Raw genomic sequence first — 14,030 nt, forward strand, 5'->3', positions numbered from 1 at the left:
TCTAGGCCCTAAGGATACAATTCGCAGGCTCAGGGGACCGGTGACTCACTCAGCGTTTCCAGGTGACTTTGGTGTGTGCATATGTATGTGTACTGTATGTGTGCAAGGCCTTCTGTTTGCAAGGGCCTGCTGCCGGGGCACCTGTCCTCCCTGGGGCCTGCTGCTTTTAGCATCTGTCCCTGGATCCTGTTGCAGCCCGAAATAAGGCTATGAGCCACGACAAGGCAAGGACAACTCTCATCAGCTGAGGCCAGAGCCGGAGGCAAGGCATACCCAGCTCACTGATGACCGCCTGCACAGACACCGACCACTCAACTCTCAGCTTCCCAACAGAGGTGTTAATCTGAGGGTCTGACACTCCCTCCTGCCCACTGTGGTTCCATCTCTCAGGTACCAGGACTCAAGGGGAGCTCGAGGCACTGTGGGGGGTGGGCAGTGCGGGGGAGCCAATTCCCAGAGCCCCTTCTCCCAAGCAGAGGAAGGGCCCGAGGGGGTCCGGGGAGGGTGGGGCCTCGTGGAAGCCTGGATCCTGAGTTGGGAAGGGAGGGATTCTAAGCTCTGGGTTACTCTGGGTTAAATGGAGAGGGGGTGGCTAGGGTTCAAGGTTGGGGTAGGTAATGGCTCTGCTCAGGACTCCAAGATCTTTCAGCAATAGAGGGAAGCAGGGTCCCTGTCTGTAAAATGAGGGGCGGGGTCCTTCCCAATGTCTGTGAATTTCTGTAAGGAGAGTGTTTGTCAAGAAACAGATCCGGGGACTGTGGAACCCTAAGTGGTCCCATCTGGAGCACCGGCCACCAGCTCGTGGGCATCGCCCCCAAGGAATGCATGTGTACTCATGTTTGCACACAGTTTGAGGGGGTCCGTGTATGCCCTGAAGCACATCCATAGATACCCACGATGTAGCCCATTCTCCTCAGGTTACAGGAGAGCTACTTGCTCACAGTTACCGAGGGAGTCAGGGACACCGATTAGAATCCAGGCCGTCCAGCTCAGTGCCCACAGACCCGGGGCTGGGTATGGGCGTGGGGGGCACAGATGGAGGCAGATTGTTTTTCTAAAAGAAGAAATATAGAAAAACCTGGAAGCCAAGCAGAAGGGTACAAGGGTTGGTAAGGCCATCAGGAGGCTCAAGGACTTTGCCTTCTCTCCTGGGGGCGAGTTAGGGGATCTAGACTTGGGGCCTGCAGGGCTACTCTGGGGCTTTGGACCTCATTTTATTTGTAAATCACCTCCAAGATTCCTGGGACATGCCATAAGATGCAAATGGGGGGATGGAGGAAGAGGGAGAGAAGGAGCGAGGGAGAAAAGGACACCATGTTAAGTGAACTGAAGGACGGGGGTAGGAAGGGGGCTGATGGTTGTTTTCAGTGTCCTTGGACCAGCCTGCGCCCTCAAGCCTCAGAGCCGAGTCCTGAGGAGAGGAGGGGCGCACCTCGCAGACCCCAGTGCAGCTTCAGCCTAACCACCCGTGCTCCTCTCCCCCTGACTTCAACCTCCAACCTCTTTCAGCCTCTGATTAGCGCTCACTTGAGTCAGTGGACAACAACAGTCAGAGACCCTCGCCTCCCCTTCTCCTAATGTCCCAGAAACTACCCCCAATGCGGTGTGCTTCCCTAGCACCAAGGAAGCAGATTTGTGTGACCCTGAGCATCTCCTTTTTCTTCCATGGACCTCAGCCTCCTCTTTCCAGCTCAGACACCCTTGCTTGAGACTTTGGTGTGGGCCAAGGCTGCGCAGGGCCGGGGCTGGGTAGACCAAGGATTGGGAGGTCTGGGGAGGAACGGAGGCAGCCTGGACCATTTGTGGCAGTCTCTCCTCCACAGGACGATTCCCAAGGAGCAGAAGGGGCCGGTAATGACTACCATGGGGGACCTCACTGAACCAGGTAAGGTTGACCCAGCCCGTGAGCATTCCTCAGATCCCATGCTTTCTTGCTCCCAGGCTGCAGTCACTCAGGCCTGCTGGCCCCAGGCCTGGGCAAACAGGTGTGAGTTCGAGGCCGGCCTGTGGAATCTGCCGCCTGGGCTGGGAAGCTTCCCGCAGCACTGGGAAGGGCCTTGCTCTGATGCCCGCACCCCCAAGAGCTGAGGTTGAGTGCCTTAGACTGGATCCTGCCCCCACCTAAGTCCTTACCTCAGCCCCAAATAGAGCTCTGAGGGCTCTGGCCCCAGATTCAATCCTAACAATGGCCCAAGCGTCCCATAGATTGCCCCTGCTTGTTTTAACTGGGCCGTCTCCCCAAGCCCCCATGGCAAGAGACAAGGGGTCAGGGGAGAGTGGGGCAGGGGGGCAGGAATAGGCTGCCCGATCTCAAACCATTTCACTTAAAAGCACATTCATCCAATGCATAAATCATCTAAAATACATGATTACCAACTTTACAAGACCTCTTGGCATAATTTTGGAGTCTGTTGATTTGGCCTACTTTAGAGCATTTCAAATATTTTAAAAACAAACTTAGCTAAGTCAGGACTCTCAAACTTCACTGTGAATCGCAGTGACATGGCGTTGTTGGTTAAAAATACAGATTCCCAGCACCAACCCCCAGGAATTCTGATTCAGGGGACCTGGGGAGGAGGCCATACACTAGCCTTTTAGCCAAGTACCCAGGTGATTCTGATGCAGGTGGGAAGTGAACCAAGCTCTGATAAACCCCTGTCTAAGGGCATTGCTGCACTTTTAACTCCTTCAGTGTTCTAGGAAGTATTTAATCATGTGTATGACTTTATGTGTGAGTCGTACTTTTAACTTGTTTTGTATGTTCTTGCCTCCTTTTGTTGGTGTCATTTTTTTTTTTTTTATTCCATGATTTTCTGTGCTGAAATACACAAGCTTTGTGAGGTACCGATGCGCTAACTAGAAGAATCAGGCAATGCATTTTCTTTTCTCTTGTCTAAGTAATTAATTAGTTACAGACCCCCAAATATTGACACACGACGTTTACGCCAGACTGGAAATACGTGAATTGTTGACGATTGCTAAGGTATTAATTAAGGACAATTTTGAAGCTAAAGAAAAGTAGAAAGGAAAAAATCTCATGGTGTCACCGCCGAAAGATAGCCATCGTAAAATAATAATAATAAAACACTTACCGTTATTGTGTGCTCACTATGTCTCAGATACTGTGCTAAGAGCATTTGTACCTTTCGTTATATATATAACCCTCACAACAACTCTGTAAGTTAGATACGATCACACCCATCTTGCAGATGAGAAAACAGGGGTCAGAGAAGCTAGGAAGTCACATATATAGTAGGTGGTAGAACTGAGATTTGACCCCAGATCTGTCTCCAAAACTGCTCCTTTACCACATGGTTATATAAATGAAACATTCATTTTATAGAATATTCAGACAAAGCAGACATGAATGACTTTGAATGTGAAAGTTCCTCATAAAAAAACCATCTGGAGAGAACCACTGTTAACAGTTTTGTGTAAATCCTTCTTCTGTTCATATATAAACATGTTTATATAAACACACACACGGGCTAAATACTATACACTGTGTTCGTCATCTTAAATTTTTTTCACTTAGCGGCACACCACAGACTTCTTTCCATCCTAGTATGACTTATCTCACCCCTCCCCTCCCCTCGCTCCCCCAGCATATAAGATATTATATATATTTACACACACACATCCCCTAAGGGAGGCCATGAAGGCTCAGCCCAGGTTGGGACCCTTAGGAGTAGAGCCTGAGGATTCCCAAACAAGTGACTTGTTGAGCTCCCACTCCTAGGAGAAGGGAAGTGACAAAAGCACAATCCGGCAGAGGAAATTGCTAAGTAAGGATGTGGGCTCCAAAGCATAAATTAATTGCCCTACAGAATTCATCTCATCTTCAGCAAGGGGGCTGTTGCAGCCTCTACTCACCGGGGCAGTTCTCTGTAGAGGTGGCAGTTGTGAGCTGTTAATCACTGATAAAGGGCATCTGGGCAGCATGCACTGCAAGATTGATTCCCAGTTTTCACAATTCAAATGGTCACTGCAGTAAACATCCTTGTATGTATATCTTCAGGCATGTTTATTCAACTTTTCTGCCCAAGGACGAACGCCTAGAAGTGGAATTGTTTAGTCAAATAGGTCTTATCTGTAGCTTTATTTATTTATTTTTTTTAATATTGAGCTCAGTTCAGCTGAACAGCATTTGAGAATATGATGCCAGGGGACTTTTATTATGTATTTAGGTATATGTGGTCTTTCATCTGTTTAAATATGCAGTACATTTTCTTGTTCAAATACAAAAACAATGCAAACAATTTCCAGCCCTCCTCCTTCCTAGGTCCCCAAATTGTCACTGCCAATATTTGGCATATCTCCTTGCAGATTTTTCAATGCATACATAAACATGTGTTTATTTTTTAAAATATACGAGTGGGATGTTAGAATACAGATTCTTCTGAAATTTCCTTTTTTCCCCCTTTTAATCTACAGTGGATTTCTTTCTGATCCTAACATGTAGAAGGTGCTGTCTCTCTATTTGCTGTAAGGATGAAAGAAACATCAGCCTCCTTTTTTAAAACGCTGTTTAGGATTCCATTGAATGGGATGAATCACAGCACCTGAATGGCCCTCAGTGTTGCCTGGTGACCACATCACCCATCCCTGACCCATTCACTCTCCCCTACTGTTCTCTGAGATAACTTTAGCAACCTCTCTTCTCCAACCTCCAATACCTCCTCCCCCACCTTCATTCTCAGCTAATGACCTTGCTTCTTATTTCACCGAGAAAAGTAAAGTGGCCAAAAGAGAACTTCTGCAAGCTCCCGCCTCCACATCTGTCCACTTGTTTGCATCTGTGTCCCTGTTCTCGGTTTTCCTTCCTGATACGATAGATGAACTCTCCTTGCACTGTGTGAAGCCAACCCTTCTTGCTGGGCACTGAACACCCTCCCTGCCCTCTCTCCTGCTCAAGACATTCCTTCAGTAATTCTCCCCTCTCTTTATCGCATCGTCAGATTTTCTCATCAGCTAACAAACATGCTATTATTCCTCCCTCTTTAAAAACAAGCAAGCATGTAAGCAAACCAACAAGCGAGCAAACCACTCCTGCTTCCACAGCTGCCCCCAGCCATGGTCCTTCAGAGCACACCTCCTCAAAGCAGCTGTCTATACTTCCCTCCTCTCTTTTTCACATTTTATTAACCAACTTACACACACACACATTATTAACCAACTTACACACACACACACACACACACACACACACACAAAAGTTGAGAGTGCAAATCCCTGTGGCCCTCCTTTTATTCCTGGGTTCCAGAGCAAATCCCAAAGAGCATATCATTTCATCCCCCAAATACTTCACAGAAAGTAATAAAAAGGACATTTCCTTACATGCCACAAAGATATTAACACACTGAACAAAATTAAATGTTGATTTAATACTATTTAATAGCCAGTCCTATAGTCAACTTGCTCCAATTTTCTAGTTAACGGGGATCCAAATAAGAGCCGCTTTTTAACTGAGGTAGCATTGGTTCATATTTAACGTTATATATTGATAGTTTCACGTGTACAGAATTAAGTTTCTACTTCTGTATACACTACAGCATGCGCACCACCAAAAATTTAGTTTCTATCCTTCATCATACAATCGATCCCCTTTACCCATTTCACCCTCCGACGCGACCCCCATTCCCTTCTGGGAACCACTACTCTGTTCCCTGTATCTACATGTTTGTTGATGTTTGGTTTGGTTTGATCATTTATTTTGGTTTATGTTTGCTTGTTTTTATATTCCGCCTATAAGTGAAATCATATGGCATTTGTCTTTCTCTATCTGACTTATTTCACTTAGCATAATAACTGTACCCTCAAGGGCCCTTGTTTTTATTGGGTAGCTATGTCTCTTAAATCTCCTTTAATCTAAAACACTGCCCCCGCCTCCTTTTTTCCCATGTCATTCACTCCTTTGAAGACACCGGGCCACCTGCCCTGTAGAACGTCCCACATCCTAGATTTGGCTCATTGCTTCCTTGTGTTGTGTCAAACTGTTCCTCTGTCCTCTAATCTCGAACCCTCTCTAATAAGGCTTTCACGCCCAAATACTCCACAGGAACTGCTTTTGCGGAGATTGCCAATAATAACCCCATGTTACTAAATACAATGGTCAGTTTTCAGCCCTCCTCTTACTTGACATATCAGCAACATTTGACTCACTTGATCAGTCCATCTTGCCTAATACGCTTTCATCATTTGGTTCTAGGACACCACAGTCTTTAGATTTCCTCCTACCTTGCTGGGTGTTTTCTCCCGGGCTCCAGGGCTGGGGCTCATCTCCTCAGTCTAAATGTTGGAGGCCCCGGGGCTCAGTCTTTGGATCTCTTTATCCATTCTCATATCCTTGGAGATCTCACCTAGCCTCCAGGCTCCAAATACCATTCAGAGAGCTAGAATATGAACGTATGTGTGTTTGATTGTAGAGATGACAAGTCTTCCCGTGCTGCCCATACATATTCCTCTCCTACCAACGTCCTCACCATGCTGACACTTCTTTCTTCCAAAAGTCTTCCCTTGTGGCGCCAACATAAAAGTATGTGTTTTGCTGGTGGGGAAAGCATCAAGGATATGGATGGGCTACCAAACTACTAAGGACGGTCATCAGCCCTGGAATCCGTCTACATGGCTATAATGACTGGTCCTAACTATGAGAAAAGAAATAAACGGGACAGTCTTCATTAAAAAAACAACAACAGCAAATAACCATTTGTATTTCCTGATGTCCCAAATTTTATGTCCAGGTCAATTTTCTCCCATGAACACTAGACTCATATATCCAGCTCCCTAGTCGGCATCTCCGCTGGGATGCCTACAAGGCTCTTCAAACATTATATTCAGTTTTGGAGACAATTAGGGGAGTTTGAACATAGACTAGGCATTATATATAAAAAAAAATTCATTCACTTGGAAAGGTGGAGATCTTTAACTGATAAAAGCAAGTTACAAAGCAGCTGTGCTATGATTTCATTTTGGTTAAAAAGTCACATATGAATACATAGTCAGTGAAAAAGACGGGAAAGGATATACACTAAAGTGTTAGTAGTGGCAACCTCTGGATGGTAGAAAATGGTGTTTTTCTTCTTCTTTTTTTTTTTTTTTTTTTTGTGGTACGCGGGCCTCTCACTGTTGTGGCCTCTCCCGTTGCGGAGCACAGGCTCTGGACGCGCAGGCTCAGCGGCCATGGCTCACGGGCCCAGCCGCTCCGCGGCATGTGGGATCCTCCCAGACCGGCGCACGAACCCGTGTCCCCTGCATCAGCAGGCGGACTCTCAACCACTGCGCTGCCAGGGAAGCCCTTCTTTTCTTTTATGTCTATATTTTCTAACTTTCTTCAATGCACTTATATGCTGTTTTTATAATAATAAAAGGCTATTTTAACATTAAAAGAAGACATGTCTAGAACGGAATGCCTGGTCTTTCCTCACATCTCCTCCTCCTCCAGCCTTCCCATCTCAGAGAGCAGCTACTCCATCCTCCCAGAAACCTTGCCTTTACCTCCCACACCTCTCTCTCTGTCTCTCACAGCCCATACCCATGGCCTACCTTTAAAAGATACCTAGAATCTGATCATTACCCACTACCTCCACCCCTATGGGCAAAGAGCTGCATGGGAAATGCATGGAATAAATATACCCGGCCAAAGAACATCTGAAATGATGCTCAATTTCACTGAGTGTCAAACACATGATAATTAAACACAGAGGAGTCATTTCCGCCCATTGGGTGGGCAAAGATTCCTAAGAATAATGACACCCAAGGTCAGCAAGTGTGGGACAAAATCGGCACTCTCATACACAGTGGACGGTGCTGTGCGGAGGTCCCCTTAGAGGCAGCAACCCGGAGTGCCCTGAGGGTTTGGTAGTAAGAGCTCCCTCTGGCCTCTCTGGGCAGTCCCTTTGCTGGACCTGGGCAAGAAGCTGAGCGTGCCCCAGGACTTGATGATGGAAGAGCTATCACTGCGTAACAACCGAGGATCCCTCCTCTTCCAGAAGAGACAGCGCCGCGTGCAGAAATTCACCTTTGAGTTTGCAGCCAGCCCGCGTGTGGTGAGTAAGCCTTCATTGTGTTCACAGGAAAACTGAGGCCCAGAGAGGGCCAGTCGTTAGCCTAGAGCCAAACAATGCGCCAGATAGGACTTCTGCCCTCTATGGGGGGGGTCCCTCAAGTTCCAGCCGGGGACAGCTGTGATATTGCCATCAGATTGACCTCTGCCTTGCTAGGTGATCCTAGAAAAGGGTTAGCCCTTTAGGCACCTTTCCCCAGATACAATACCTAAAGTGTATTGGACAGGATGCCCCATGGAGTGAAGGGACTCTGACTCCTACAAAAAGTGCAGAAGAATAGTCAGGTGCTCTGGGCTGAATTTGCGGCAAGCAGGATTTAGATTACACTTGAGCTTGATCTAAGATGGAAAATGCAGAATGCCGTCCTCTTTTTCCCACTGGAAGAAGGCAAAGGCCACGAGACAGTCAGCTGGTAGAGAAAGGAGGCAAGAATGGCTTGTCCCCCGGCTTCAAAAAGGTGGCAGGCAGTTTCAGGTACTTCTAATGAACTCAGGGGACTTTCATCCTACTCCACTCAATTTCTGGATGAAACAGGAGACGATGAGAGGGATCGATGTGGCAGAATAATAAAAATGACAAAACACCTACCTTTGCTACGTGCTTATGACGGTACTAGCTAAGCAGTTTGCATGCATCATCTCATTTAATGATCAGAGAGCGATATTATTATCATCAGCTCCACTTTACAGGGAAGGAAACTGTGGCTCAGAGAGGTTAAATATTATATGCCCAGGGTCAATACTATAATAGCAACTACTATAATAGCAACTAACGTATATAAGAGCACTTCTCTGTTCCAGGGTTTAGCGCTCTACACTATTAATTCATCCTCCCCCAAAAACATCCCTGGGAGGTGGGCTCTAGGATTATGACCTCCCACCACCCCCTGCCTTTTTTTTAGTGGAGGGAGAACCCTGGCCTCCTGCCCCGCTGAGCCTTCCTGCGGTTTATTTGCCCCTCCCCTCCCCCCAGCTCGTGGCAGGAAGCGCCAAGGAGAAGGTGACCGGAACAGCGGAACCTGGGATGGTGAGCATGGACAGAGACCCCGAAGTGGCGGAAGCCTGGGGCAAGGGGCCAGGCAGCTCAGATTCCGCGGTCCACCACCTCTGAGCTCCCGCCCCTGTGCCTAGGCTGCCAATAGCTCCGAGGGGCAGAACTACCGCTCTGAGCTCCACATCTTCCCGACCTCAGGGCCCGGGGGCCCTGAGGATGCCCAGCCCACAGCCGCCCGGCCAGTGAGTGCCCACAGCCCCAGTGCCCTGGCGCCAGGTAAGTGGCCTGCCCGCGTTCCAGGACCAGGGGACCGTAGCGTGGGCGAGCTCCACGGTGGGGCAGGAAGAGCATCCAGAGAGCGTCTAGTCCATCTCCTTCCCAACACACACACACACACACTCACCCCACTCCAAAGACCCAACACAAGCCCAGAGTAGCGCAGCAATGCGCCAAGGTCACAGAGCCAGCCAGGGTCCGAGGCAAGACTAGAGTCTGCGCCCCAACTTGCCATTCCTCTGCTCCGTCCTCCTTGTTTCCAGGGATCGGGAAGGGTCCTCTTTGCTGGAGCAACTTTAGCATCACATTCCACCCCCTCCCCCAACTCCCCTTTCCTAGCCCCCCCCAAACAGTGTCTGCAGCGGGGCGTGGCGGCAAGGTTAAAAGGAGCCCAAGCGTCCCGCTCGCCCACCTCCCACGTGCCATGCTCCACCCCCTAGGCTATGCCGAGCCACTGAAGGTCGTCCCTCCCGAGAAGTTCAACCACACGGCCATCCCCAAGGGCTACAGCTGCCCATGGCAGGAGTTCATCAGCTACCAGGACGACCTGGGCGAAGGCAGAAGTCATACCCCCAGCCTGGCGGAGTATCGAAATTTCAACAAGTAAGACGAGGCGGGCTGCTTAGGGAGAGACCTGGAGGGAGGATGCGCTGGAGCCAGTCACAACCACAGCAGTAGCTCCATCTCCTGAGCGCTTTCTACAGGCCGGGCTCTACCCCGTCGCCTTATATATATATTTATTGAGCCCCTGCTAAAACTCAGTAGAGCTCTTGCCTTAGTACAACTAACTAGTGCTCAATAAATGTACAGGGAATAAATGGGTGAATGTGGCACACACCTTGCTGGATTCTCCTCCACAACAGGGCGGGGCAGGTGCCACAGTTTTTCCTATTCTGCTGGAGAAGAGGATTATCAACAATCTGCCCAAAATCACAAAGCAAGGAAGCAGTGGCGGGGCTGGGATCCAAGTCTGGTTTTGTCTGACTCCAGAGTCCAGGTGCTTATTCTCCATCACTGCTGTGTGCCATCTCCTTGATGGACATCAAGGTGCGAGTCCTTCCCTGGCTGGAGGCCCCAGACCTCACTAGTCCTAGGCCAGCTCAGCGTTTTCCTCACTTTCATCAGTGGTCTGGAAGAGGCCTAGAAAGCGATCTTGAGGCTGTACCGCTGTGGGGAGTGGCAGTGAAATGTTGGACACCAGAGGTGAGAGCCACAAAGCAGTGGCTCATAGTGTTTAGTACGTGGGCCCTCGACGAGGGCTTAATGCAGTCTCCACCCCTGGCTGTGTGACCTTGGGCAAGTGGCTTAACCTCGCTGGGCCTCCCTTTCCCCACCTGTAAAATGAGACTGTTACAGTACCTGCTTCATAAGATGGTCGCGAGGATGGCATGAGAGGCCTTAGGCAAAATTTCTGGCAAGTGATAAGCTCTCAATAAATGGTAGCTGCCATTATTATTATTATTATTTACAGGTTGAAATGATGGCTGGAAAAGCCAACAGGGGAGAATTTAAAAGGGATAGATTTAACATCCCGCCCTGGGGGCCTGAAAACAAATCACAGCAGTCAGGACAGGAGCTTGGCAGGAAGGAAGGCTTTGGGCTGGGGGATGCATTTCAACTGCATTTCAATTGGCTTCCTCAGTGTGCTGCTATTCGTGAAAAATGCTCCTCCGGCTTGGGCTGGATTAAGGGAGAAAGTGGAGGGTCCACAGAGAGGAGGCCACAGTCCAGCGCTTCTGGCACCTGCTCAGACCACACATGGAGACTGTGTCTGTCTTGCTAGGCCTGGAGACCAAGCCCTCTGAGGAAGGGCTGAAGGAACTGGGGGTGATGGGCCTTGAGAAGAGACTGCTCAGGAGGCATGTGACTGCCCTCAAACAGCTAAGAGCCAGGGAGGACCATGATGGCAAGAATGGGCCCGACAGGCCTCGTGTGAACCACGAGCCATTGGCAGACATTTTGGGGTTTCCTGCCGGGCAGGACTGTGCTGTCTCTCCTCCTGGGGCCCTCACACCCTGCCTGTCCAGCTCTTTAAAACCCTCAGCTGACATTCAGTGCTAGCAGCCAGCTTCCAGTCTGGCCATTGCAGGTCGCAGCCCCATCCATCTCACGCCTCAGCTCTGACAGGCTGAGGCATGTTCCCACAAAAATAAGGAGGGTCTTAGGGACCCCTGAGCCCAGACCCCTCCTGGGACGGAAGACGCAACTGAGGCAGAGAGAGAAGGAACTGTACTGTTGGTGGCCAAACTGTGCTCAGGATCCGGGGCTCTGGGCTCCTGATCAAGGGCCCAGCCGTGAGGCCTGCTTGACTTGGAAACAGCCCAGCCTGTTCCTGCGGGGCCCTGGCTGTTGCCATCACAGCTGTGGTGGTCCAGGCAGAAACACTGTCCTGGCTGGAACCCAGGCTCTGGCCCAAGGTTTGCCTTTTTACCCCAGAGCAGGCATTCCGATATCTCCATTGGTCCCAGGCTGCAGGGAAAACACTAAATGAGCAATGCTTTTTATTCTCTTAAAATTAAAAAAGAGTTTGAAAATCATGTATTTATATTATCTTTAAAAAAAACACTAGGCGACTTCAAATAAAGGTAGGGCCCCTTTGTTCCCCATGCTCCAATCCCAGCTCCCTTCCCAAAGGGAACACTGTTGTCAGGTTGGTATGTATGTTTTCAGAACATTCTCTACAAGAGAATATTCTCTACCAGCAGCCACGTACCTATGGGGATGTAGCATTGTTTGGTGTGCACGTGTGTGTGTGTTTTGCTACTTTGTATTTCATCCTGTAACTTGCTTGCTTTTTTCACGCAACATTATGCTTTTTCAGTCTCCTCTTTCTAATACCTATATCTCTTTTCATTCCTTTTAAGTTGCTATATAGTACTCTGCCATGTGAATATACTATATTTATCTTATCCATTCCTCTGCCAGTGGGCGTATGGCTTGTTTCTGGTCTGTCACTAATCGCTGCTCATATCTGCTTCCTTGTGCATACGCTTCCCTAAGCCATATGCTTACAGGTAGAGCGCTGGTTGACAGAATTTGCACATTTTCAGGTTTAAAAGATCCTGCCAGCCGCATAGCACAGGGAGATCAGCTCAATACTTTGTGACCACCTAGAGGGACAGGATACGGAGGGTGGGAGGGAGGGAAACGCAAGAGGGAAGAGATACGGGAACATATGTATATATATAACTGATTCACTTTGTTCTAAAGCAGGAACTAACACACCATTGTAAAGCAATTATACTCCAATAAAGATGTAAAAAAAAGAAAAAAAGATCCTGCCAAATTGCCCTCCAAGGGAGCAACACCAATTTACCCTCCAACCAGCAGTATATGAGTGAGACTTTGCCCCACCGCCTCGCTAACTTTGCCCCATTACCAAATCACTTATTCTTGCCAGTCTTATGGGTGAGAAGTGGCATGTCTCTGTGGTAAACTGTAGTCTCTGATTCTCAGTGTTCTTTCTAACCCTCCTTTCTCTCTCCAGCCTGTGATGTATTGTTTTAAGGGGAGATGACAAGAGGAGGGAAAAACTGTGTTCCAATTCTACACCCTTCTGGACCTTCCTTAACAGGAACCTAGAGTTTTGCCAGGACAAGCCAGTTCTCACTGAAAACCTCACTCCTATTTCAAAGCAAGAAGCCATCCCCACTAGGGGCAGATTTGAGAATGGGCAGAGCTGGAGAAACCTGTTAAAGACAGTACAAAACCTTGCTGAGCAACAGGGAAACTGAGGCCCAGAGAGAGGAGGGGAGGGGGCTGCCCATGGAGACCCACAGGTCTGTTCCGCCACCCTTTCCCACACAGCCTTCCTCCCCTGCTGCTCTTCTCTCCCCAGGACGCCAGTGCCCTTTGGAGGAGCCCTGGTGGGGGAAAGCATTCCGAGGGCAGGCACCCCCTTCGTCCCGGAGCTCACCAGTGGCTTGGAACTCCTCCGCCTCAGACCCAGCTTCAACAGGGTGGCCCAGGGCTGGGTCCGCAACCTCCCAGAGTCTGAGGAGCTGTAGCCCCAGCCGCTTCAATTCCCCCATCTCAGAGTTTGGGTAACACCTAGAGCCAAGACTCGTGGACAGCACTTCACAGTTTACGAAGGACCATCACACACACAAATGGCCTCAAAGGTCACGAAGTTCAGCAGTTCCCAAATGTGGTGTGCTTCAAAATTACCTGGAGGTGTTTTAATACAGATTTCTGGCCCATCCCAAACCTGCAGCATCAGAATCTCCTGAGTGGAGGGTCTCTGTTAGTAACCAGTACTCCCAGCTGATTCCAGGAAAATTCGTCCCCGGTTTGTATCTTTAGGAATCCAAACCACCAATGATTTCACGTCCAAGCCTCTACTCTTTCCTGCTCCTGTAGTCTAGCTTACGCTGCCCCAATGGCAGGGAGCTCACTAGCCGCCGATTTACCGGTGAATCACTCTGATAATTAGATTTTCCTCTTACTGAGACACAGATGGTCCTTATTTATGCTGTTAACATTTACTAAGCACCAACTGTGTGCTAGCCGCTGGGCCAGCTCCAGGGAGAGGGTGTGGTAAGCCCAGGCCCTAGCCTAGGGAGGAAAAGACAGTAGAGGAGACAGATTTGTAAAGCAGGAAGTCATCTTAATTTTCCCTAAAGCACGCTAATTGACTACTGAGGAACAAAGTACCAGTGAAGCAGAGGAGGGGTTCTCTAACCCTGCGTGTGGGGT

The 14,030-nt window shown here is 49.0% G+C and overlaps 1 protein-coding gene across 1 annotated transcript; it reads left to right on the plus strand.

Moving 5' to 3' along the window:
- On the plus strand, window positions 1-13,375 carry MYOZ3 (myozenin 3). The gene is made up of 7 exons (XM_065874671.1): window positions 1-62; window positions 1,824-1,885; window positions 7,894-8,048; window positions 9,039-9,092; window positions 9,197-9,335; window positions 9,776-9,938; window positions 13,174-13,375. The coding sequence occupies exons 2-7, from the start codon at window positions 1,855-1,857 to the stop codon at window positions 13,340-13,342; spliced, it is 711 nt and encodes a 236-aa protein (XP_065730743.1). The 5' UTR covers window positions 1-62; window positions 1,824-1,854; the 3' UTR covers window positions 13,343-13,375.
- Window positions 13,376-14,030: the final 655 nt, after the last annotated feature.

Source organism: Phocoena phocoena, chromosome 3 (assembly GCF_963924675.1).
Source record: "Phocoena phocoena chromosome 3, mPhoPho1.1, whole genome shotgun sequence".
Classification (NCBI taxonomy): domain Eukaryota; kingdom Metazoa; phylum Chordata; class Mammalia; order Artiodactyla; family Phocoenidae; genus Phocoena; species Phocoena phocoena.